Below are 22,348 nucleotides of genomic sequence, written 5' to 3'. Positions count from 1 at the left end.
CACACACACACACACACACACACACACATAACAACCTTCCTTTGCTCAATGAAGAACAGTAACCCCACTCATATAAACACACATGTGTACAGTCCAGTACCTTCAACTGCTCAAAAAGTTCTTCTTCATTCTTCATACTGCCTGGCTGGACTGCACATCCCTTCCTTTCACTGAGCTCAAAGAGAGGCTCCACAAAAGACTGGAACTGCTGTGTGGCTACGTGCCTTGACACTGCCGACCCTGAGCTATTGAGGAAAAAAAGACATCTGCTTTAAGATGAGGCGCAGCTATGCTACCTTCAAGGTGTGGGTTAAAGCCTCTTTTCATCCCAAGTGGGGGGAGAAAATATTACATCTTTGTGTCCTTGGGGGAGGAATGTTGCATTCAGATACAGGGTATTTGTGTTGCGAGAGAAGAGGTCAAGAGTGATGTCATCCTCCTTGGATCTGAAAGAAGAGAGGTCACCTCTATAAGAGCAATCCCACCCAGACTGGGTTCATGTGCCATTCTCTGCCCTCCGACTCTCAAGACTCAGATTGAACTATCACTTAAAAAGTTTCTGAAGATTTCATTTCCATCAGGCAAGTCTTTCCTTGCTCAATATCTGCTGTTTACCATAAAGCGCTCTCTAAGGCCTCCACTCAGTATGGCTTCATTTCCCTAACTGCCAGAGTTCCAGTATAGCTGAATGTCACCTCCCTGCCAGGGGCCACTGTTAATAAAGCCCGGGGGCCCCAGGGGCCTGAGGTACCTGCGTCAGCCTCTCCTGTCCTGGTAGGTCTATCGCTGTCGCTTCCCCCTCTTCTCCTCCACACACACCCTCGCCCCCTCCATCCCTCGCTCCCACCCTCCCTCGCCCTCGCCATCCCTCGCCCCTGCATTACCGCTCCCAAACTGCCCAGCCACAGCACCCCTTCAATATTTCAGCACTTTTTACTCCTGCTGTAAGTTTTTGCTGTTCTCTCTTAATATTTAAAGAGGTATTCCTGAAGAGGTCAAGGAAAGAAAGGAGAGGCACTTTGTCTTATTAAGGCTTCAGATGCTTCTCACTCCAGGTCTAGTGAGGAGAGAGAGGGTGGTAGAGGGGGGGGGGGGGGGTCCAACCACTCAGTAGGACTAGATAGCATCATTAGTTATTCATCTGGACTGGCCTAGACCTGTTGTTGAATGTCAGGAGACTTAGCACAATTGAGAATGTGAACGCTATTAAAGTCCCAGTACAGTCAAAATTCCGTTTTTTTTATATCATATTGTGCAACAGCTGATGAAAGAACTCTGTACATGTGTGGAAAAACTCTGTAAATATGATCATTGTATTTCCAACCAGAATCAGGAAATAACAATCTACACAATACCTTCTAATCAGCAGGTTTTACATGGGTGGAGTTTTGGCTTCCCTGTTGACATCACTAGGCGGTAAATTAGTTAATAGGCCAATAACAAGGAGTTCCAAACCTCTCTGCCAATAACAGCAAGTTTTCAGTTCCCCCTCCCCACTCAGACCACTTTTTTATTTTACCTTTATTTAACCAGGTAGGCTAGTTGAGAACAAGTTCTCATTTACAACTGCGACCTGGCCAAGATAAAACAAAGCAGTGCGACACAAACAACAACACAGAGTTACACATGGAATAAACAAGCGTACAGTCAATAACACAATAGAAAAACATAAAGTCTATGTACAGTGTGTGCAAATGGAATGAGGAGGTAAGTTAATAAATAGGCCATAGTAGCGAAGTAATTACAATTTAGCAAATTAACACTGGAGTGATAGATGTGCAGATGATGATGTGCAAGTAGAAATACTGGTGTGCAAAAGAGCAGAAAAGTAAATAAAACAATATGGGGATGAGGTAGGTAGATTGGATGGGCTATTTACAGATGGAATATGTACAGCTGCAGCGATCGGTTAGCTGCTCAGATAGCTGATGCTTAAAGTTAGTGAGGGAGATATAAGTCTCCAGCTTCAGCGATTTTTGCAATTGGTTCCAGTCATTGGCAGCAGAGAACTGGAAGGAAAGGCGGCCAAAGAAGATGTTGGCTTTGGGGATGACCTGTGAGATATACCTGCTGGAGCGCGTGCTACGGGTGGGTGTTGTTATCGTGACCAGTAAGCTGAGATAGCGAAGACTTATAGATGACCTGGAGCCTGTGGGTCTCGCGACGAATATGTAGCGAGGGCAAGCCAACGAGAGCATACAGGTCGCAGTGGTGGGTGGTGTATGGGGCTTTGGTGACAACGGGTGCGGGCAGCGAACGGTTGAAAAGCATGCATTTAGTTTTACTAGCGTTTTACTCCTTCCACGGAAGGAGTGTTGTATGGCATTGAAGCTCGTTTGGAGGTTTGTTAACACAGTGTCCAAAGAAGGGCCAGATGTATACAGAATGGTATCGTTTGCGTAGAGGTGGATCAGGGAATCACCCGCAGCAAGAGCGACATCACTCCCAGACAGTCCCAGCAAAATTCTTGCTTGATAAATAGTTTTTTGCTAAAAAGCTATTTTTGTTTCTTTTTGACCATTTTATTGGAAAACTATTATAGTAAGGTTCTTAATTGTTACTCAGAAGTGATTTTATATTGATATAAAACGTCTGCTTTGTTATAACAGCCCTTCTGTGTAACCTTCCGCTCTATCTCTTCACTCTGTCTACTTAACATGTTGTGTGTGTTTCTCCTCAGCTTTGTGGTAGAGAAGAGGAGCTGAAGAGGCTGAGAGACGAGCAGCATCAGCTCAAGGACAAGGTCTGTGGCTCTGGGCTCTGGCTGACACCTTTGTGCTCTCAGGAGCAGGATGACACACAATGCTGCTTAACAAGGCCTCTCCTCTCACGCTGCTGTGTTGTGAGGTGCCTGACTGACTGACACAGCGTGGGCATCTTCTAAAGCCTGCTCTCAACCCTCAACTTCACATTCGCCTTTTAAGCAGTGGGAGCCGACGTGTAATGGGGCTTTTGGTTGGCCCTTAAAGGCCATAAGAGTGGGTCAGGAGCGTTCCCGGGGATTGGTGTGGTGTGTGTGTGTCTGCGTGTATGCACATGTCTACTGGGCATGGCCTTGGCAGCCCACACTAATGAGGGCTCAGACAGGCCCTGTCCCAGTCAATAGAGGGAGGTAGAGGGAAGATCTGGGACAGAGGGTGATAATCTGTAGACGGAGAGAGAGAGGGAACAAGAGAGAAATAGAAAAGGGTCAGACGGGCGTTTTAGGTGGTCTGTAGGTCTGCGCTAGATCCCTGTGTGAGGTGAGTAACCTCGGACGAGTGTTGAGCGCTGGGCCTGCTTGTTTTTACAGCGCGGCCTCACTATGCTCTGGGACCGCAATAAACCACGGCCTTCAAAGCACAGCCAAGCTCCACTAACTGCTGAGTGCTTCTCTGGTGGTTGGACAAGATTACTCTCAAAACAAAGTGCAGACAGGTTGATTGATAGAAGGGTCTGTAGAGGTGCGCGCCACAGTGTTTATTCACACCCCGCTAACACTCGTTTGTTTCATTCGCATGGACTTTAATGTGCTGATCCTGTTACTGTGTGAGTTTGTCAGTTCATAAAGAATAGTCCTGCTCTTTCAGTGGGTTTTAGTGGAAACTCACTAGGGCTGTTGTAGATGTGTTGTTTTAACATCGTGGGAACTAGCTGTGACAGGAGGGACAGTCTGCTCTGTGCCACAGCAGACACCGTGATGACGAGCGTTGGTCGTGTGTACATGAGTGTCTGTACTATGTCCTTGACTGTTAACGTGTGTGTTCTTAGTGTGTGTGAGTTGTGTTTCTAGATGTCTCCTGACTGATATGAATGACTGAAGATGTCTATTTGGGGATGTAACTGACTGTGACTGTGTGTCTATGTGCAGGTGAGGGAGAGCGATGTGCAGGCTGTGTGGCTGCAGAGCCAGGCAGACGTGGTGGGTCGGGAGCTGTGGGAGGAGAGTGCCCAGCGGGACAGGGAGCTGTGGGAGTGGAGGGACCGCTACCATGCTGTCTCAGAGGGACTGCGGCTGAGGGAGGCTGGGCTTGAGGAGGTGCAGAGGGCCAGGGACACGGCCCTCAAAAGCCTGAGACTACAGGAGGAGAAGACCCACAGTCTGGGGGCCCAGAGGCAGGAGCTGCAGCACAGCCTGGACGGCCTACAGGACAGGGTGAGTCGCTGGGGCTGGGGAGGTACAGGGAGCAGGGTTGAGGGTTGAGGGTGGGGGTGGGGTGAGGGATAGGTAGGAAGAAGAGGAGAGAGGTGGAAGGGAGTCTTGGCCTGGGGAGGAGGGGGAGGTGGAATGGTTCTTGGAGCTGTGGGGGTCGGAGGGAGGGAGCAGGGTGGAGGGTGTGGGGGGGTCGGGGGACAGGTAGGAAGAAGAGGGGAGAGGTGGAAGGGAGTCTGGGCCTGGGGAGGAGGGGAGGTGGAATGGTTCTAGGAGCTGTGGGGGTCGGAGGGAGGGAGCAGGGTTGGTGACGGTGGTGTGGTTGCAGTGTGGGTGTAGTGAGGACCCGGTCAGGCTCCATCACCTCAGGTCACTGGGGTCTAATTAAGCTGAGCTCCACATTAGGCTGCAATCTGCAAACATGTACAGGAAATTAGATTTTTTCCCCCCACTCCTCGCTTTCAAGTGCACGGCCGTGTTAAAATGCATATGACCCCCGAGGTTTTAATTACCATTTTGTGCTTAGCAGGCAGGTTAATGACACTCCTTAATGGGCTCTGTGGATATTAGCCTCACAGAGAGGAAGGATGTATCTTTTCTTTACTGATGTGTTTCTTTCTTGTCCTTTTATTGTTTCTTGTGATAAAAGGGACATTATAACTCAGTTAACTACCACTGTTAGGAATAACTCCTGTAGGTCAACTGAAAATCACTCAGCCATAACCCTCTCACAATCAGAATGTTCTATGTGGAAATAAGGCTCCTCTGTTTCAGACCCCCCCCCCTCTGAAAGCATGTGTGGTGAACCTCAAACTGACCTTGTGGCTCTCTGTCCGCTCATTCTCGTCTGTCTGTCTGTCTGTCTGTCTGTCTGTCTGTCTGTCTGTCTGTCTGTCTGTCTAGACTGTCTGTCTGTCTGTCTGTCTGTCTGTCTCTGTGTGTGTGTGTGTGTGTGTGTGTGTGTGTGTGTGTGTGTGTGTGTGTGTGTGTGTGTGTGTGTGTGTGTGTGTGTGTGTGTGTGTGTGTGTGTGTGTGTGTGTGTGTGTGTGTGGTGGTTAGAATCCTCAGCCACTCTTTAGATACCCCAGTCGACAACCAGCCCTCTTCTCCCCAGCCCACTCATCCATTCCACATGTTCCGGGATCAGTGTTGTTGTTAATTGCCTCATCCCAGTCAGCCTCTCTCTGTCTCTCATGCGTATGATTACTCACGACAAAATAACACTATCAATATAGCCGTGTGTTTTCATTACTCAGGTACCAATGTGGAGTCTCATCATATTTTAACAGATTTGGGCAGCAAAAACGGAGAGAGAAAGCTGCTTTATCAATAATTATGTGTAATCCACAACAATTTCACAGAAGCTCAATAACAGCAGCAGAAATGGTTCTGTATAAACTCTTATACTCCAATTTGCAGTGGAATGGAGGGATGTAGCTAGCAGACAAACCCATTTCCCTAAAACAGGAAACATTGTCTTGCTTATCTAGGGCATGTTTTTTGTCCAAATGGGAAACTAACTGAACAGAACATCTATATATATTGTGTTCTTTTCTAATGTACAATTGTGAGTGTTGCCACCATTAAATGGTTCGTTGGACTATTACCTATTTATGTGTTATTATGTGTGTCTATAGGATGGCACTAAAACCATCACGCTCTTTGTCATTGGTTTTCCTGTGTAAGACACCTGAAACCCCACCTCTTTAAGGAATACCTAGGATAGGATAAAGTAATCCTTCTAACCCCCCCCCTTAAAAGAGTTAGATGCACTATTGTAAAGTGGTTGTTCCACTGGATATCATAAGGTGAATGCACCAATTTGTAAGTCGCTCTGGATAAGAGCGTCTGCTAAATGACTTAAATGTAAATGTAAATGTAAGACGGAACATAGAGAACAACAGTAAATAAACGTTTGATTTGAACCTTTTTGCTTCTTGCTGATTGCAAATAATGCCTCTGATTTGAACAGGAAAGTGCTTTCCACATAGCTATTACTGTACAATCAGCATGTTCTCTGTCCTGTCCTTGATGTGTTCTTCAGTGTGTTACGTTCCCTCCTGTCCCGCAGCTTGCCCAGAAGGAGGAGATGGTCGTGGCTCTCAGAGTGAAGCTGCAGGACCATGAAGAAGACGCCCGTGTTCTCCGCCAACAGCTGCTCTCCTCCCAAGATGCACTGCAGCAAGTTACTGCCGAGCTGAGGTCTTGTAAACGAGAGAGGGAGAAGCAGGTAAGAAAAGGACTTTCATTTGACCCATTAAGAGCCATGTATTGGCATGTTTATGACAATGGAATGACACATGTCACTTGTTACAGGATAGCCAGTGTGTGGAGACAGAGGAGAGACTGGCTGAGATCAGAGCTGATCTGGTCCAACTACAGCAGCAGTATACCACCTGCTATGCCCAGGTACTTGAACCTTGATAGAAAGTCACTAGTACATAATATGCTAAAATGGTCTGTAGGTTTATCCATATACTGTACCTCTGCTAGCATCTGTTATTAGCTTCTTTTCTGTTAGACCCATACTATTTCTCTGTCTGTGTGTAGCTGGTCCAGGAGGAGGCTGGGGTGGGCAGGCTGAGGGAGGAGCTGCGTGAGGTGGGGGAACAGAGGGACAGACTGGCCTTTCAGGTGACAGAGAACCAGGACCTGAGCCATGACCTGAACCTGCTCAATGAGAAACACAAGGCTGCACAGCACGAGGTACTGGCCTTAACATCTCTCCTCCATCTCTCCTCCATCTGTCTCCTCTCCCTCATCCAACCAACCCTCGTTCTAATGCCCCTTAGCTGGTCAGCTCACAAACAGGCATCAGAAATGTCATGGAATATTTTTAACTTTTTTTAATTTAACCTTTATTTAACTTGGATCAGGATGTTTCATAATGGATGTGAAATACAAAATTTCTTTACCAAGGTCATTGTTAAGAATGTGTCGAAATAGTGTAGTTGTCAGGGTATGCGTGAAGTGCTGTAGGAAGTCAGGTGCAGGAGAGCAGATATTTGGTAGCAAACTGGAGCCTTTTATTTGGCGAACCAAAAGCACACGGCACAAACGGACACGAAATACAAATACGGGTTGAACATAACCCAGTGCAACCAGCCTAACGTGCGCATACATGAAAACAGATAAAAAATACCACACAAAGACATGGGGGAAACAGAGGGTTAAATACACAACACATAATGAGGGAAATGAGAACCAGGTGTGTGGGAAAACGAGACAAAAAAAAAGAAAAATGGATCGGCGATGGCTAGAAGACCGGCGACGTCGAACACCGCCCGAACAAGGAGAGGCATCGACAGTCCCCCCCCCCCCCCCCCGACAGTGGGGTACTGTCACGCAACGCCCGCTCAATGTCTGCACGCAACGCCCGCTCAATGTCCGCGTCCAGCTCCCGCACTACCGGCGCCACCAGGCAGGAGGCCGGGAGTATGGGAGTGGGATCCGTGAGCCGCTCCTCTGTGTCATACAGCCGGTACAGTGCGTCTGCCTTCACGTTCTGGGAACCTGGTCTGTAAGAAAGGGTGAAAACAAAACGGGTGAAAAACATGGCCCACCTTGCCTGGCAAGTGTTCAGTCTCCTCGCCGCCCGGATGTCCAGATTGCAGTGGTCAGTCCAGATGAGAAAAGGGTGTTTAGCCCCCTCAAGCCAATGTCTTCGGTGGCGTGCCCGAGCGCTGAGAGAGCACAGCTCCTATCCCAGCCTCGGACGCGTCCACCTCCACTATGAACGCCAAAGAGGGATCCGGATGAGCTAGCACGGGAGCCGAGGTAAACAGAACCCTCGGGTGACTAAAAGCCCTGTCCGCCTCAGCTGTCCACTGCAAGCGCACCAGGCCCCCCTTCAGCAGTGAGGTAATGGGAGCTGCTACCTGACCAAAACCTCAGATAAACCTCCGGTAGTAGTTGGCAAACCCTAAGAACCGCTACACCTCCTTTACCGTGGTGGGAGTCGGCCAATTACCCACGGCTGAGATGCGGTCACTCTCCATCTCCACTGAGGTGGAAAAGCGGTACCCTAGGAAGGAGACGGACTGTTGAAAGAACAGGCATTTCTCAGCCTTAGCGTACAGGTCATGCTCCAACAGTCGACCAAGCACCTTGCGCACCAGGGACACATGCTCGGCGCGTGTAGCGGAGTATATTAGAATGTCATCTATATACACCACCACACCCTGCCCGTGCAGGACCGTGAAAATCTCATCTACAAAGGCTTGGAAGACTGATGGAGTATTCATCAACCCGTACGGCATGACGAGGTACTCATAGTGCCCAGAGGTGGTACTGAAAGCCGTCTTCCACTCATCTCCCTCCCGGATACGCACCAGGTTATAAGCGCTCCTGAGATCTAGTTTGGTGATCCGTGCATTGACTCTATCGCTGTGGCTATGAGCGGTAGCGGGTAACTATACCTCACAGGGATCTGATTCAGACCCCGATAGTCAATACACGGGCGCAGACTTCCCTCCTTCTTCTTCACAAAAAAGAAACTCGAGGAGGCGGGTGAAGTGGAGAACCGAATGTATCCCTGATGCAGGGATTCGTAGACATATGTTTCCATAGCCTCCGTCTCCGCCTGTGAGAGTGGATACACGTGACTCCTGGGAAGTGCAGCGTCTGTGCGATAGATCTCCTGGTAATCGCCCCGTCGATGAGGTGGTAATTGAGTTGTTTTCTTTTTGGAAAAGGCGAGAGCCAAATCGGCATATTCAGAGGGAATGCCCACGGTGGAGACCTGGTCTGGTCTCTCCACCGTAGTAGCACCAACGGAAACCCCTAAACACCTACCTGAGCACTCTCGCGACCACCCCGTGAGAGCCCTCTGTGGCCAAGAAACAGTGGGGTTATGACAAGCTAACCAGGGTTAGGCCCAGCACCACGGGAAATGCAGGAGAGTCAATAAGGAAGAGACTAATTCTCTCCGTATGACCCCCCTGCATCACCATGCCCAAAGGAGCGGTGACCTCCCTAATCAACCCTGACCCTAATGGTCGACTATCTAAGGCGTGAACGGGGAAGGGCACATCCATGGGAACGATGGGGATCCCTAAACTATGGGCAAATGATCTGTCAATAAAATTCCCAGCCGTGCCTGAAACGACGAGCGCCTTATGCTAGGAATGCGGGGAAAACTCAGGAAAAGTAACAAACAAAAACATGTGTGCAACAGAGGGCTCTGGGTGAGAATGGTGCCGGCTCACCTGGGGTGACGCCAGAGTGCCCTGCCTGCTGCCTCGATCCCCAGAGGAACCAACACGGCACCGGCCAGCAGTGTGACCTCTGCGGCCACAGATGGTACACGTGAAAGCCCCTCCTCCGGTCTCCCTGTGCGCAGCACCTCCCAGCTCCATAGGCACCGGAGCGGTGGTGCTGGGAACGGGAATCGACAGAGCCCTCTCTGGACGTCCGCGGGTGACCAGCAGGTTATCCAACCGAATGGACATGTCCACCAGCTGGTAAGAGTGGTATCCCTGCAGGCCAACTCCTGACGGACATCCTTGCGCAGGCTGCAACGGTAGTGGTCAATGAGGGCCCTGTCGCTCCATCCCGCTCCGGCGGCCAAGGTCCGAAATTCCAGTGCGAACTCCTGGGCGCTCCTCGTACCCTGCCTCAGGTGGAACAGACGTTCACCCGCCGCTCTACCCTCGGGCGGGTGATCGAAGACTGCCCGGAAGCGGTGGGTGAACTCCGTGAAGTCCTCCAACGCCGCATCTCCTTCTCCCCACACGGCCTTGGCTCACTCCAGAGCTCTCCATGAGAGGCACGAGATGATGGCGGACACCCTCTCCCTTCCCGAGGAAGCTGGATAATAACTTCGGGAGAAGTCGTAACAGTAGTGTTGTTTTAAGTCTTCACAGCAGAAGAAGAACCATACATACTGACAGGTAAGGCAGTGTGAGTTGAGTGGAAGTAGGGACTGACCAAGGTGTGTGGTTGTGTTCAGGTGACCAACAGGGATGAGACAGTGCTGAGACTGACCACAGAACTGAGGACTGCCCAGGAACACCTGAAATCAGCTCAGGATGAGGTGAGGCCTGAGATCTAACGCATCTCTTTTTAATTAGTCAACAAGGACGGGGTTGTACAGATCTGCCTAATGCAGTCTCTACAGCCATCGAAGATGAGTCCTAGTGCTGCCGGTTTATAGAGAGGCTAGTTCAACTCAAATCCATCAGAATTCACAGGGGCACAGACCCCCCCTTGTGTATCCCTGAGGAGAAAGCTCAAGGACATGGTGACCTTGTTAGTGTCCAGCCAGCCCTGTACCATGGGACTTTGAAAAGACACCTGACTGTGTCCCATGAACCCTCTGTGTTATTTCAGAGTTTTCTTCTTGAAGGAGAACTTGTGGAGGACCTGTCAATGGCCGTACGCTGTGTTGTGCTGGTTTATTTATTCCTCTCTCTCTGACTGGTCAGATATTTGTTTGCCAGAGTGTCCTTGTGTTATAAATGGGACAGGCCTGTCACTTCAATGCTGAGAGGATGTTTTGACTTCCTTGAAAGATTTTTATTTATTTAATTTTGGGTTGGAGGGGAGCGGTGAATAATGCATTGGGAACCTGCTACATGTACTGTTTTTATCATTAGCATGGAGCCCAAGTTATCTGCAGAATACTTATGAGTGCCAGTGAAATGTTTGTGATGTTATTTATTTATGTTGCCCTCTCAATTATTCATTTGTTTATTTATTCATGGCAGAACTAACTGCAATTGGAAAATTCATTTTTTGCTGAAGGGCACATGCCCCCCCCCCCCCCCCCTACATAAAGGGAAGGGGGCACATCAGGCCTGTTAGTAATTGCTTTACGTGGCGTTTCCTGAGACTCACAGGGAGATGTCATTTAAACTGAGCAGACGGGTGAAGAGAGGGACTGAGAGAGAGATGGCATGGGTCGGGTTGAGAGGTGGGGATGGGAGGGGAGAGGAGTTTATCACTCACTCGAAACTTGCTGCTGGAGTGGTTGGTGTTTTTATTTAACCTTTATTTAACTAGGCAAGTCAGTTAAGAACAAATTCTTATTTTCAATGACGGCCTAGGAACAGTGGGTTAACTGCCTTGTTCAGGGGCAGAACGACAGATTTTTACCTTGTCAGCTCGGGGATTTAATCTTGCAACCTTTCGGTTACTAGTCCAACGCTTTAACCACTAGGCTACCTGCCGCCCCAGGGGGGAAACAGGGTAATATCCACATATATTACATGGAATCAGATTCCACTTCTCCAGACCACAAGCTCTACAGGTCTGACTACAAGCAGAATAGAGGAGAACACAGTGGTTTTGTGGTTGTCTCTGGTTGTCTCCATGCTCCCCTGCTTTCTCTTCTTGTCTGCTCACAGCACTGTTTTCTTTAATTATATGGACTGGGATTTTGTTCAATTTCACACTTGCGTCCACACATGCAGCAATTGTTTCCTGATAAGGGATAATGTGTCACTAAACATTAAATGATATGTATGTTCTTTCTTTCTTTCTTTCTTTCTTTCTTTCTTTCTTTCTTTCTTTCTTTCTTTCTTTCTTTCTTTCTGTCTGTCTGTCTGTCTGTCTGTCTGTGTCTGTGTCTGTGTGTGTAGCTGTCAGTGCAGGCTCAGCTGGAGCAGGCCCTTGGAGAGGAGGTGCAGAGGCTGCAGAAGGAGGTGAGCTGTCTCCAGGGCAGCCTGAGTCAGAGAGAGGAGGACATGGAGTCACAACTACAGACAACTGGCCAGCTACAGCAGGAGAGGGACAGCCTGCTCACACAGGTCAGCTACACACACACATCATACCACATCCTTAGTGAGACTATTCAACACTGTTTACAGTAGCTACTGGAATGATGATCTTTAGAATGATGGGCTTGGTGCCAGGCCTATTATATAGCTTCATAAACTATACAATATTAATACACACATCATAATCTATATAAACTATACAATATGTATACACACACCATAATCTGTATACACTATACAATATGTATACACACACCATAATCTATATAAACTATACAATATGTATACACACACCATAAACTATACAATATGTATACACACACCATAAACTATACAATATGTATACACGCACCATAATCTATATAAACTATACAATATGTATACACACACCATAATCTATATAAACTATACAATATGTATATACACACCATAAACTATACAATATGTATACACACACCATAATCTATATAAACTATACAATATGTATACACACACCATAAACTATACAATATGTATACACACACCATAAACTATACAATATGTATACACGCACCATAATCTATATAAACTATACAATATGTATACACGCACCATAATCTATATAAACTATACAATATGTATACACACACCATAATCTATATACACTGCTACATACAGTATGTCTAATCCGCTCATCCCTCCTATTACAGCATGTCTAACCCTCTCATCCCTCCTATTACAGCCTGTCTAACCCTCTCATCCCTCCTATTACAGTATGTCTAACCCTCTCATCCCTCCTATTACAGCATGTCTAACTAACCCTCTCATCCCTCCTATTACAGCCTGTCTAACCCTCTCATCCCTCCTATTACAGCATGTCTAACTAACCCTCTCATCCCTCCTATTACAGCATGTCTAACTAACCCTCTCATCCCTCCTATTACAGCCTGTCTAACCCTCTCATCCCTCCTATTACAGCATGTCTAACTAACCCTCTCATCCCTCCTATTACAGCATGTCTAACTAACCCTCTCATCCCTCCTATTACAGCATGTCTAACTAACCCTCTCATCCCTCCTATTACAGCCTGTCTAACCCTCTCATCCCTCCTATTACAGCATGTCTAACTAACCCTCTCATCCCTCCTATTACAGCATGTCTAACCCTCTCATCCCTCCTATTACAGTATGTCTAACCCTCTCATCCCTCCTATTACAGCCTGTCTAACCCTCTCATTCCTCCTATTACAGCATGTCTAACTAACTCTCTCATCCCTCCTATTACAGCCTAGGGGACTTTTGGTCCCCTAAATTGGGGGGACTATGTACAAAAATAACTGTAATTTCTAAACAGTTCACCCGATATGGATGCAAATCAATAAGTGCTGGAGTACAGAGCCAAAACAACAAAAAATGTCACTGTCCCAATACTTATGGAGGTCTATAAGGGCACAGGGCGAGACCCAAATGTAGACACGGGAGGCAGATGGTTCGAGTCTCTGATATTTATTATAATACAAGGGCCAGGCAAGAGAGTTGTCGTGGACAGGCAAAAGATCATAAACAAGATCAGAGTCCAGGAGGCACAGAGTGGCAGGCAGGCTCGAGGTCAGGGCGGGCAGTATGGTCAGGCAGGTGGGTTCAGAGTCAAGGCAGGCAAGGGTCAAAACCGGGAGGACTAGCAAAAGAGAGATAAGAAAAGCAGGAGCACGGAAAAACAGACTGGTTGACTTGACATAACGAACTGGCAACAGACCAACAGGGAACACCGGAATAAGTACCCAGGGACTAATGGGGAAAACGGGTGACACCTGGAAGTGGGTGGAGACAATCACAAAGACAGACACAAACTATGAGAGATGGCCCATGGTGTGGCTGTGTTGTGTGCAGTAATGTGTGCTGTTGAGGAGAAGCAGCAGAGACAGAGGAGTGGGCGGTCAGCCATCCCTCTCTCTTTCTCTCCACGCCATCAACAAACACACAGCACAGCACACAGCCGGGGAATTCAATTAGTATCATTTAATTAGAAGTGGGCAGCCTCTTGGCACAGTTCCTTCATTTATTTGAATCTTGTTTATGCACCTTGATTGTTTCACAATATAGATTTATTTTAATTAGCTAAGATTGATTAAATTGCATTGATTCTGTATCCTTATTCAAATGAATTCCCCATCCCTCCTCCTCCCCCCTGCTGTGTTATTTTTCATAATTAATGGTACAGTCTGGGACTAGGGCTGAGGGTTGTAATAGTGGCAGCTTTGACCATTTTGTAATCAAGGCTAGATTTATCGTTATTTATTGCATGTGCTGTCACATTGTTGTGACGTGAAAGGTGTTTTTTGAGTTTGTGGACCTGTGTGATCGACTAAGTTTGGTGTCTGCCTGCCGTTCTGTTCTGCCTCAGTCACAAGATAAGATAGTCAGACTGCTCTTTTGTCTTTAGCTGAGAGTTCAGCCTCTGTCCACTCGACAGACAGACAGACAGACAGACAGACAGACAGACAGACAGCCAGACAGCCCTGAGAGCACACACCTAGGGTGTGTCGAAGCAGCTACAGACGCCATGGTTAACACCAACGCCTCCTTCCCAACCCAGAGCTCTTTTAATTTTGATTGATGACTCCGTTTATCTTCTGCATAACAACCCTCCACCCCCACCTCCCCCACTCTCCGTTTTCCCAGCTCCCGCTGCCTTCCACACACACCCAGTAAGAAAATTATATTAGAAACAAAATGAGATTCAAAATTTTATGTTTGACAAGCGACTTGATGAAAGGGTTTCATTGCAGGGCCTGATCCATGGAAATGTTATGCTAATAATACTGCTTGCCAAGCGATCTAGTTGGAAATTAATCAGTGGTTGAGCTGCGAGAGAGAGAGAGGGTGAGGGAGAGGGAGAGAGGCTGCTCTATAAACACCCTTCCCCCCCTTCCCTCACCTCCTCTCTCTCCCTCTCTCTAGCACTGAATCTCATCAAAAATAGCCATGGGGTGTTGTCTGTGTGATGAGGTTGGGAGAGAAATAGGAAGTTAGAAAATTACACTGCAGCTTAGCACTGATTGATGCAGTAATGTATGCAGCAGGCCAGGCAGGCAGACAGGCAGGCAGGCAGGCAGGCAGACAGACAGATAGACAGACAGACAGACAGACAGACAGACAGACAGACAGACAGACAGGCAGGCAGGCAGGCAGGCAGGCAGGCAGGCTGTATTATGGATTAGAGCTCCCCCCTCTCTCTCTCCACATCAGTCCCCCTCCCTATATCTGTCCTACTATTATTATATTTATCCTCTTCATCTGTCCTCTTTTCTCTGCACGTATCTTTTACCTCCATATTTGTGTATGTCTACACGGTTTGTGATGTCACAGACTGCCTCAATCCATCCTCTCACTTCCTCCCTCCCTCCATTCCTGGGAGACATCAATGCACTGGAGTCACTAATGGAGTCATTAACAGATTTAACTCATTTAAAAGAACACAATTAGTGCTGGGGTTTTAATGATGTTTGTAAGTAAAATGCAAACTAATCGTGTTTCTCTCTTCCTCTCTCTCTCTTCTGGCTTAGAAGTCAGTAAGAACGAAAGAGTAGATGAATTACAGAAGTGTTTTGTGGGTGTGGGTGCGTGTCTCCCAGCCATGTTACAAGTCTGTGGGATTTATTATTTTTACCCTGAGAGCCATCTGTTACACTGCTCCTTATTTTTGTAATGCATCATCAGCCAGGGGAAAACTAATATTATCCCATCTGGGATATTGTACTCTGGAGTGTAGTAATGTAATGTAGAGCTGGTGTCATTAAAGTGCCTCGGTGGAGCTGCAGGGAGAGGAAGGAAGGCTGAAGGAGTGTATTGGATCATATCTGTCTGTTCTGTCTGTGTTTCCCCTACACCCCCCATATGTGTGTATGCACACACACACACACACACACACACACACACAGACACACACACACACACACACACACACACACACACACACACACACACACACACACACACACACACACACACACACACACAGACAGACAGACAGACAGACAGACAGACAGACAGACAGACAGACAGACAGACAGACAGACAGACAGACAGACAGACAGACAGACAGACAGACAGACAGACAGACAGACAGACAGACAGACAGACAGACAGACACACACACAAATACATACATACACACACACACACATACAAACACACACACACACACACACACACACACACACACACACACACACACACACACACACACACACACACACACACACACACACACACAAATACATACATACATACACACAAACAAATACAAACACACACACAAATACAAACACATACACACACACACACGCACATACACACATGCACATACACACACATTCTCCCTACACACTCCCTCACTGACACTACCCTCTGTCTCCAGCGGGACAACCAGCAGGGGGCAGTGTGTGTTCTGCGTGGGGACTTGCAGCGGTGGCAGGCGGAGGCCCGGGCTCAGCAGGAGAGCAGGGAGGAGGAGGTGTTGGGGCTGAGGGCTGAGCTACAGGAGACCCAGGGCAGGCTGCAGCAGTGTAGAGCAACCATGAAGCACCTCCGCTCTGACCTGGAGCAGGCCCAGAGACATACCAGGCAGGCAGAGGAGGAGGTGGGTGGGAGGAGTGAGAGGAGTACAGTACACAGAAAGACAGGAACATGGATTTCTCCTCACTTTAATAAGCAGTGAAGTACCCTCAGTACTGTGCCTATTGCAGGTTTATGTAAGCCATTATACAGGCATATTGAAGTAGACTACAGTGTTCTGAGAATGTGTCCCCCCACAGGCAACTGATAGGGAGAGCCGTCTGCGGGGCCAGGAGGCAGAGTTGTCCAGGCTGAGGGCTGTGCTGCAGGAGGCTGAGAGCAGAGCAGCGGACACAGAGACCAGGCTGCAGGCCCTGACCCAGTCCCTGGAGCTGTACAGGGTCAAGTACCAGGCCTGCCTCACCAAGATCTCCCAGCAGGACAGCACTCTACAGGCCCAGGACGAGGACCTGAAGGAAGCCAGGGCTCAGGTCAGCTCCCACGCCATCCTCACCCTGCAGGAAAACTAAGAGCTGATACTGGAGCTTTTTCTAGTATTTCCAGAGCTTCTATCTGCTAGAGCTTCTATCTGCTAGAGCTTCTATCTGCTAGAGGTTCTATCTGCTAGAGGTTCTATCTGCTAGAGGTTCTATCTGCTAGAGCTTCTATCTGCTAGAGTTTCTATCTGCTAGAGCTTCTATCTGCTAGAGGTTCTATCTGCTAGAGGTTCTATCAGAGGTTCTATCTGCTAGAGGTTCTATCAGAGGTTATATCTGCTAGAGGTTCTATCTGCAAGAGGTTCTATCTGCTAGAGGTTCTATCTGCTAGAGCTTCTATCTGCTAGAGTTTCTATCTGCTAGAGCTTCTATCTGCTAGAGGTTCTATCTGCTAGAGGTTCTATCAGAGGTTATATCTGCTAGAGGTTCTATCTGCAAGAGGTTCTATCTGCTTGAGGTTCTGTCTGCAAGAGCTTCTATCTGCTAAAGCTTCTATCTGCTAGAGGATCTGTCTGCTAGAGGTTCTGTCTGTTAGAGGTTCTGTCTGCTAGAGGTTCTATCTGCTATAGGTTCTATCAGAGATTTTATCTGCTAGAGGTTCTGTCTACTAGAGCTTCTGTCTGCTAGAGGTTCTATCTGCTAGAGGTTCTGTCTACTAGAGCTTCTGTCTGCTAGAGGTTCTATCTGCTAGAGCTTCTGTCTGCTAGAGGTTCTGTCTGCTAGAGCTTCTATCTGCTAGAGGTTCTGTCTGCTAGAGCTTCTATCTGCTAGAGCTTCTATCTGCTAGAGGTTCTGTCTGCTAGAGCTTCTATCTGCTAGAGCTTCTGTCTGCTAGAGGCTCTGTCTGCTAGAGCTTCTATCTGCTAGAGCTTCTGTCTGCTAGAGGTTCTGTCTGCTAGAGCTTCTATCTGCTAGAGCTTCTATCTGCTAGAGGTTCTGTCTGCTAGAGCTTCTATCTGCTAGAGCTTCTGTCTGCTAGAGGTTCTGTCTGCTAGAGCTTCTATCTGCTAGAGCTTCTGTCTGCTAGAGGTTCTGTCTGCTAGAGCTTCTATCTGCTAGAGCTTCTATCTGCTAGAGGTTCTGTCTGCTAGAGCTTCTATCTGCTAGAGGTTCTATCTGCTAGAGGTTCTATCCGCTAGAGGTTCTGTCTGCTAGAGCTTCTATCTGCTAGAGGTTCTATCTGCTAGAGGTTCTGTCTGCTAGAGCTTCTGTCTGCTAGAAGATGATTCTAAGATAATTGGTGTTAAAGTTACTTACAAACCCTCATTGGTTTGAACGGTGTCAGCAATTTTTATCTAGTATTTTTTTTTTTTACACAACAACATGAATTGGGGTATTTAGAGTACTATATAGGTAGAGAACATTGAACAGAACAAGGCTGTCAATAACTCCATTTGGACAAAAATGCAGATAGAACCATATAGCCCCAAGCGCTCCATGTGTTGTGGTTTTATCTCTGCTGTTTATACCCATGTTGCCAGGAGTTGTTCTTGCGTACATCTCTAGGTCTGATTTATGAGTGTTAATAGCATGTCTTGTTTATATGTGTGTTTGTGTGCCTGCCTGCGCGTCCCTGTGTCCCAGGTGGTGGAGCGGGACGAGCGTGTGCTGCGTCTGTGTGCCCAGGCGTTGGTGTTGCAGGGGGAGCTGAAGGCCCACAGTGCCCAGCTGGAGAGCGGGGATGACGCCCTGAGTGCCCTGAGTCAGCACCTCCGAGACACCCAGAGAGACCTGGAGTCCAGCCGCAAACACAGCCAGGAGTGTGAGATGGTCATCAGCACTATGAGAGACAGCACCGCCGCACTGAGACAACAGGTCAGACAGTCAGTCAGTCACACCAGTTAGGCCAGCCAGTCAGTCAGGCAGATCGGTCAGTGGATCAGTCAGTCAGGCCGAGCCTCATCCACAGGGATGTAGCTTCCCAATGACAGACTCGTCCACAGACACAGACAAACCCGGTCACACTGTGCTGATCACTCCCTTTCCACTACAAACATAGATTAACATACTAGTCCACTCAGTGGTTTCCCCCTACAGTCAGGCCCACTCATCCTGCTCACTACCCCTGCTACCTGGAACAGTGCCAGTCATGCGGCTAAGTCAAAGCCAGTCAAGTAGTACTAGCACTGTAGTATACCCAACTGGCCTCTCAGGTGAGTGAAGCTACATGCAGGTCAGTTGTCGCGCCACACCTCTGTAGGTAAGGCTCAATCTCTGCTCCTGATCTGTAAACGGGTGGAGTCAGACAGGGTACAACACACTGGGAGTCGGAGGCCTGGGGACCTCTGGAAGTGTTTTCACTGATTCCTATTGATCGGCGTCATGGCCCCCATACAGGAGGAAACACAATGAGAAAACACAGGCAGTGTGAGCTCCCTGGACAGCACAGAGCACAGCACAGAGCACAGCCGTTAATGGCTGGCAGGAGGAAGCAGAGAGGAGGGGAAGACTGGATTACATGGGCAGAGCAGTGGAGAGGAAGGTTTGATGTTTGGACTTGTTTGGGTGTGTGTGGTTGTGTGCATGCACGTGTGTGTGAGACACGGGGTGGTTGACAGCTCCATGCACGGAAGAAGCAAAGTGGAAAATCCTGCTGGGGATGCGATATGTGGCTGAAATAATGGCAGCCGTGCCCAGTTGAGCTCAGTGTTTATGTGGTGTGGAGGTGGCTGGAGATCCAGTGGGGCGCTTACCTCCTTCTGTGAGCCCACAATGGAGGCGCCATTCCCATCACCTCCAGCTCTCACCCTCCCCTCTCCACTGCTGTAACCAAGGCCTTCCCTCTCCACTGTATACCCCCCCCCCCCTCACACACCACCTCAGTCACTAACAACACCCCTCCCACACAGCAGAGCTCCATTAGCAACACAGAGGCTCTCAATCGCACACACACACACACAGTATTGATCTCTCTCATCCTCAGCTGGGTCCTTAGAGCGCACAGCGCGACACACCACCCGCTCGGTTCATCAGTCTCTATCTCTCACCCACGGTGTGTGTGTGGTGTGTGTGTGAGTGAGTGTTGACCTGCATACCTTTTAAGTGATCACTTCCTGCCAAGGTATTTTTTCACACCAATGTTTCTTTACCTCTTTCCCAAGTTCACGTGTTGTCTGGAAACTGGGGTGTGTGTATGTCTGTGTGAGAGAGGGAGGTAGAGAGAGAGAGAGTCTGATTTCATTTAATGAGCCGATCGCTCTGAGTGCTGTGAGACATCAATACAACTAGCTGATTTCACCACCTCTCACTCCATTTTCATCCTGCCTGTAACGGCCCCTGGCTTTATGAACACTACAGACACGCTGCAGTGAAGGCTGTCTGGAAAACATAGACAACAAACAACAGTGGGTAATGAGAGGAACACCGTATTCATATAGATATATTATCTTCATAAACTTACTGGGAGTGTTTTATAAGTGCAGCAGCACAAAGTAATCCTGACAAAGCACCGAAACCCAATAGGACATTTTGTGTGTGTGTGTGTGTGTGTGTGCGTGTGCGTGTGTGTGTGTGTGTGTGTGTGTGTGTGTGTGTGTGTGTGTGTGTGTGTGTGTGTGTGTGTGTGTGTGTGTGTGTGTGTGTGTGTGTGTGTGCACCTCAGACAGACCGACTCATCTGTGAGAAGCAGAATGTGCTCCAGTCACGAGCCATCAAGCCCAGCACAGCTTCCAGATGGGGAGACTGAGGGGAAACGTTCTGTTTGCCTGTCTCTGCTTCATTAGTGTGAACTCACCCAGCACCTCAGCCCCAAACTTACAGTCTCATAGTGGCCCCAGCCTGCCTCACCCACAGTCAGACAGGAGGACCCCATGCAGTCTGCCCTTCAACCATAGTCTCACAGAGCTCCAGCCAGTCCTTCTGTCTCTACCTCGCAACACTCAACTACACAACACAGGAAGGAAATGGGAGGAGAGACCTACTAAAGTCAACCGCATGACAGTGTTTCTGTACCAGTCTGTCAACAGATATATCTGTGCACTATGTTTGTTCCTGTGTGCCTCTCTCAGGTGGAGGAACAGGAGGAGAGTGTGGTGAAGAGCCAAGCTGATTTCTCTGTCTACAGAGCCAGTCACATCCACTCTGACTCAGACTACGACTCGCAGCTCTGCCGTATCCAGGAACTACAACAGGTACAGTAGGGGCAGAACACTTCACCTCTTCATGCTGGAGTCCTGCTAACACAACCAGTCACTGTGGCCAGTGAAATCACAGTGACCAGAGAAAGTCATTGTCTTTAAAACTTAACTCATCAACTAAACTTAAAAGTTTGGTCCTACTGTATGTTCAGTACGTTTACTGTAGTTCTGTGTATTCCAACCCTGGCTTTAAACTGACCCTAGACAGGAAGTCAGAGCAGCCATCGCCAGACAGACGCCGACCCACACCAACCAAGGTCCATAACGGCTACGGTGACTAATTGTTGGTTATGTCAGCATGCGTGTGCCCGTTTGCCTTTAATGGAGTGTAGTGGGGCGATCCATCAGGCTGTCAAGCAGGCCCAGTGTCAGCTGGAGTGGCTGGCGTGTCAGAGGAGCGCCCGCGCTGCGCTGACGTGATTTACTGCCCTGCTCCCAACGCACGCAGCCACCGCTCCCCGCTCCACTCCGACTCAGCCCAGATTGATTACCCAGCCCGGCTGGCCCACGATGCCCGCCATCTTCTGGCAACCTTTTAGCTGCGTTTTATAGATGGTTAGAGCACCTCGTTTGACTATTTATACATCTGTAAGTGGCCATGAAATCTAGATTTGTCTTGACGGGTGTCAGTGTCAGGGCGTAGTGAAACCAGAGCCTGGTGACAACTCGTTATTTTAATGGTCTGAGATGAAGGGGGAAGATGGCAGGATCTTCCCTCCACGACATGGCTGAATTATACTTTTGAACTTAATGTTTATGTACATATTTCACTCAAAGCTGTTGGCTTTGGCTTGATAGGCTCTGAGAGCAGTGGGTAGATGGCTGGCACACATACAGTGGGGAGAACAAGTATTTGATACACTGCCGATTTTGCAGGTTTTCCTACTTACAAAGCACGTAGAGGTCTGTCATTTTTATCATAGGTACACTTCTACTGTGAGAGTCGGAATCTAAAACAAAAATCCAGAAAATCACATTGTATGATTTTTAAGTAATTAATTTGCATTTTATTGCATGACATAAGTATTTGATACATCAGAAAAGCAGAACTTAATATTTGGTACAGAAACCTTTGTTTGCAATTACAGAGATCATACGTTTCCTGTAGTTCTTGACCAGGTTTCCACACACTGCAGCAGGGATTTTGGCCCACTCCTCCATACAGACCTTCTCCAGATCTTTCAGGTTTCGGGGCTGTCGCTGGGCAATACGGACTTTCAGCTCCCTCCAAAGATTTTCTATTGGGTTCAGGTCTGGAGACTGGCTAGGCCACTCCAGGACCTTGAGATGCTTCTTACGGAGCCACTCCTTAGTTGCCCTGGCTGTCTGT

At 48.2% G+C, this 22,348-nt stretch overlaps 1 protein-coding gene across 2 annotated transcripts in view; it reads left to right on the top strand.

The window, feature by feature from the left end:
- The window catches only part of LOC139563119 (polyamine-modulated factor 1-binding protein 1), a 193,787-nt gene that overhangs the window by 148,708 nt on the left and 22,731 nt on the right, over window positions 1–22,348 (top strand). Inside the window, exons 16-26 of one of the 2 annotated variants that reach the window (XM_071381410.1) lie at window positions 2,681–2,743; window positions 3,851–4,135; window positions 6,204–6,362; window positions 6,449–6,541; window positions 6,683–6,838; window positions 10,083–10,166; window positions 11,713–11,880; window positions 16,249–16,470; window positions 16,646–16,876; window positions 18,467–18,697; window positions 20,890–21,012. In XM_071381410.1, the coding sequence (XP_071237511.1) occupies window positions 2,681–2,743; window positions 3,851–4,135; window positions 6,204–6,362; window positions 6,449–6,541; window positions 6,683–6,838; window positions 10,083–10,166; window positions 11,713–11,880; window positions 16,249–16,470; window positions 16,646–16,876; window positions 18,467–18,697; window positions 20,890–21,012 (1,815 nt within the window). The remainder of the gene's footprint in view (window positions 1–2,680; window positions 2,744–3,850; window positions 4,136–6,203; window positions 6,363–6,448; window positions 6,542–6,682; window positions 6,839–10,082; window positions 10,167–11,712; window positions 11,881–16,248; window positions 16,471–16,645; window positions 16,877–18,466; window positions 18,698–20,889; window positions 21,013–22,348) is intronic. The other variant, XM_071381411.1, reaches the window with a different exon arrangement.

Source organism: Salvelinus alpinus, chromosome 33 (assembly GCF_045679555.1).
Source record: "Salvelinus alpinus chromosome 33, SLU_Salpinus.1, whole genome shotgun sequence".
Classification (NCBI taxonomy): Eukaryota; Metazoa; Chordata; class Actinopteri; order Salmoniformes; family Salmonidae; genus Salvelinus; species Salvelinus alpinus.
Note: the sequence above shows the minus strand (reverse complement) of the source record. Positions and strands in the feature narration are given on the sequence as shown.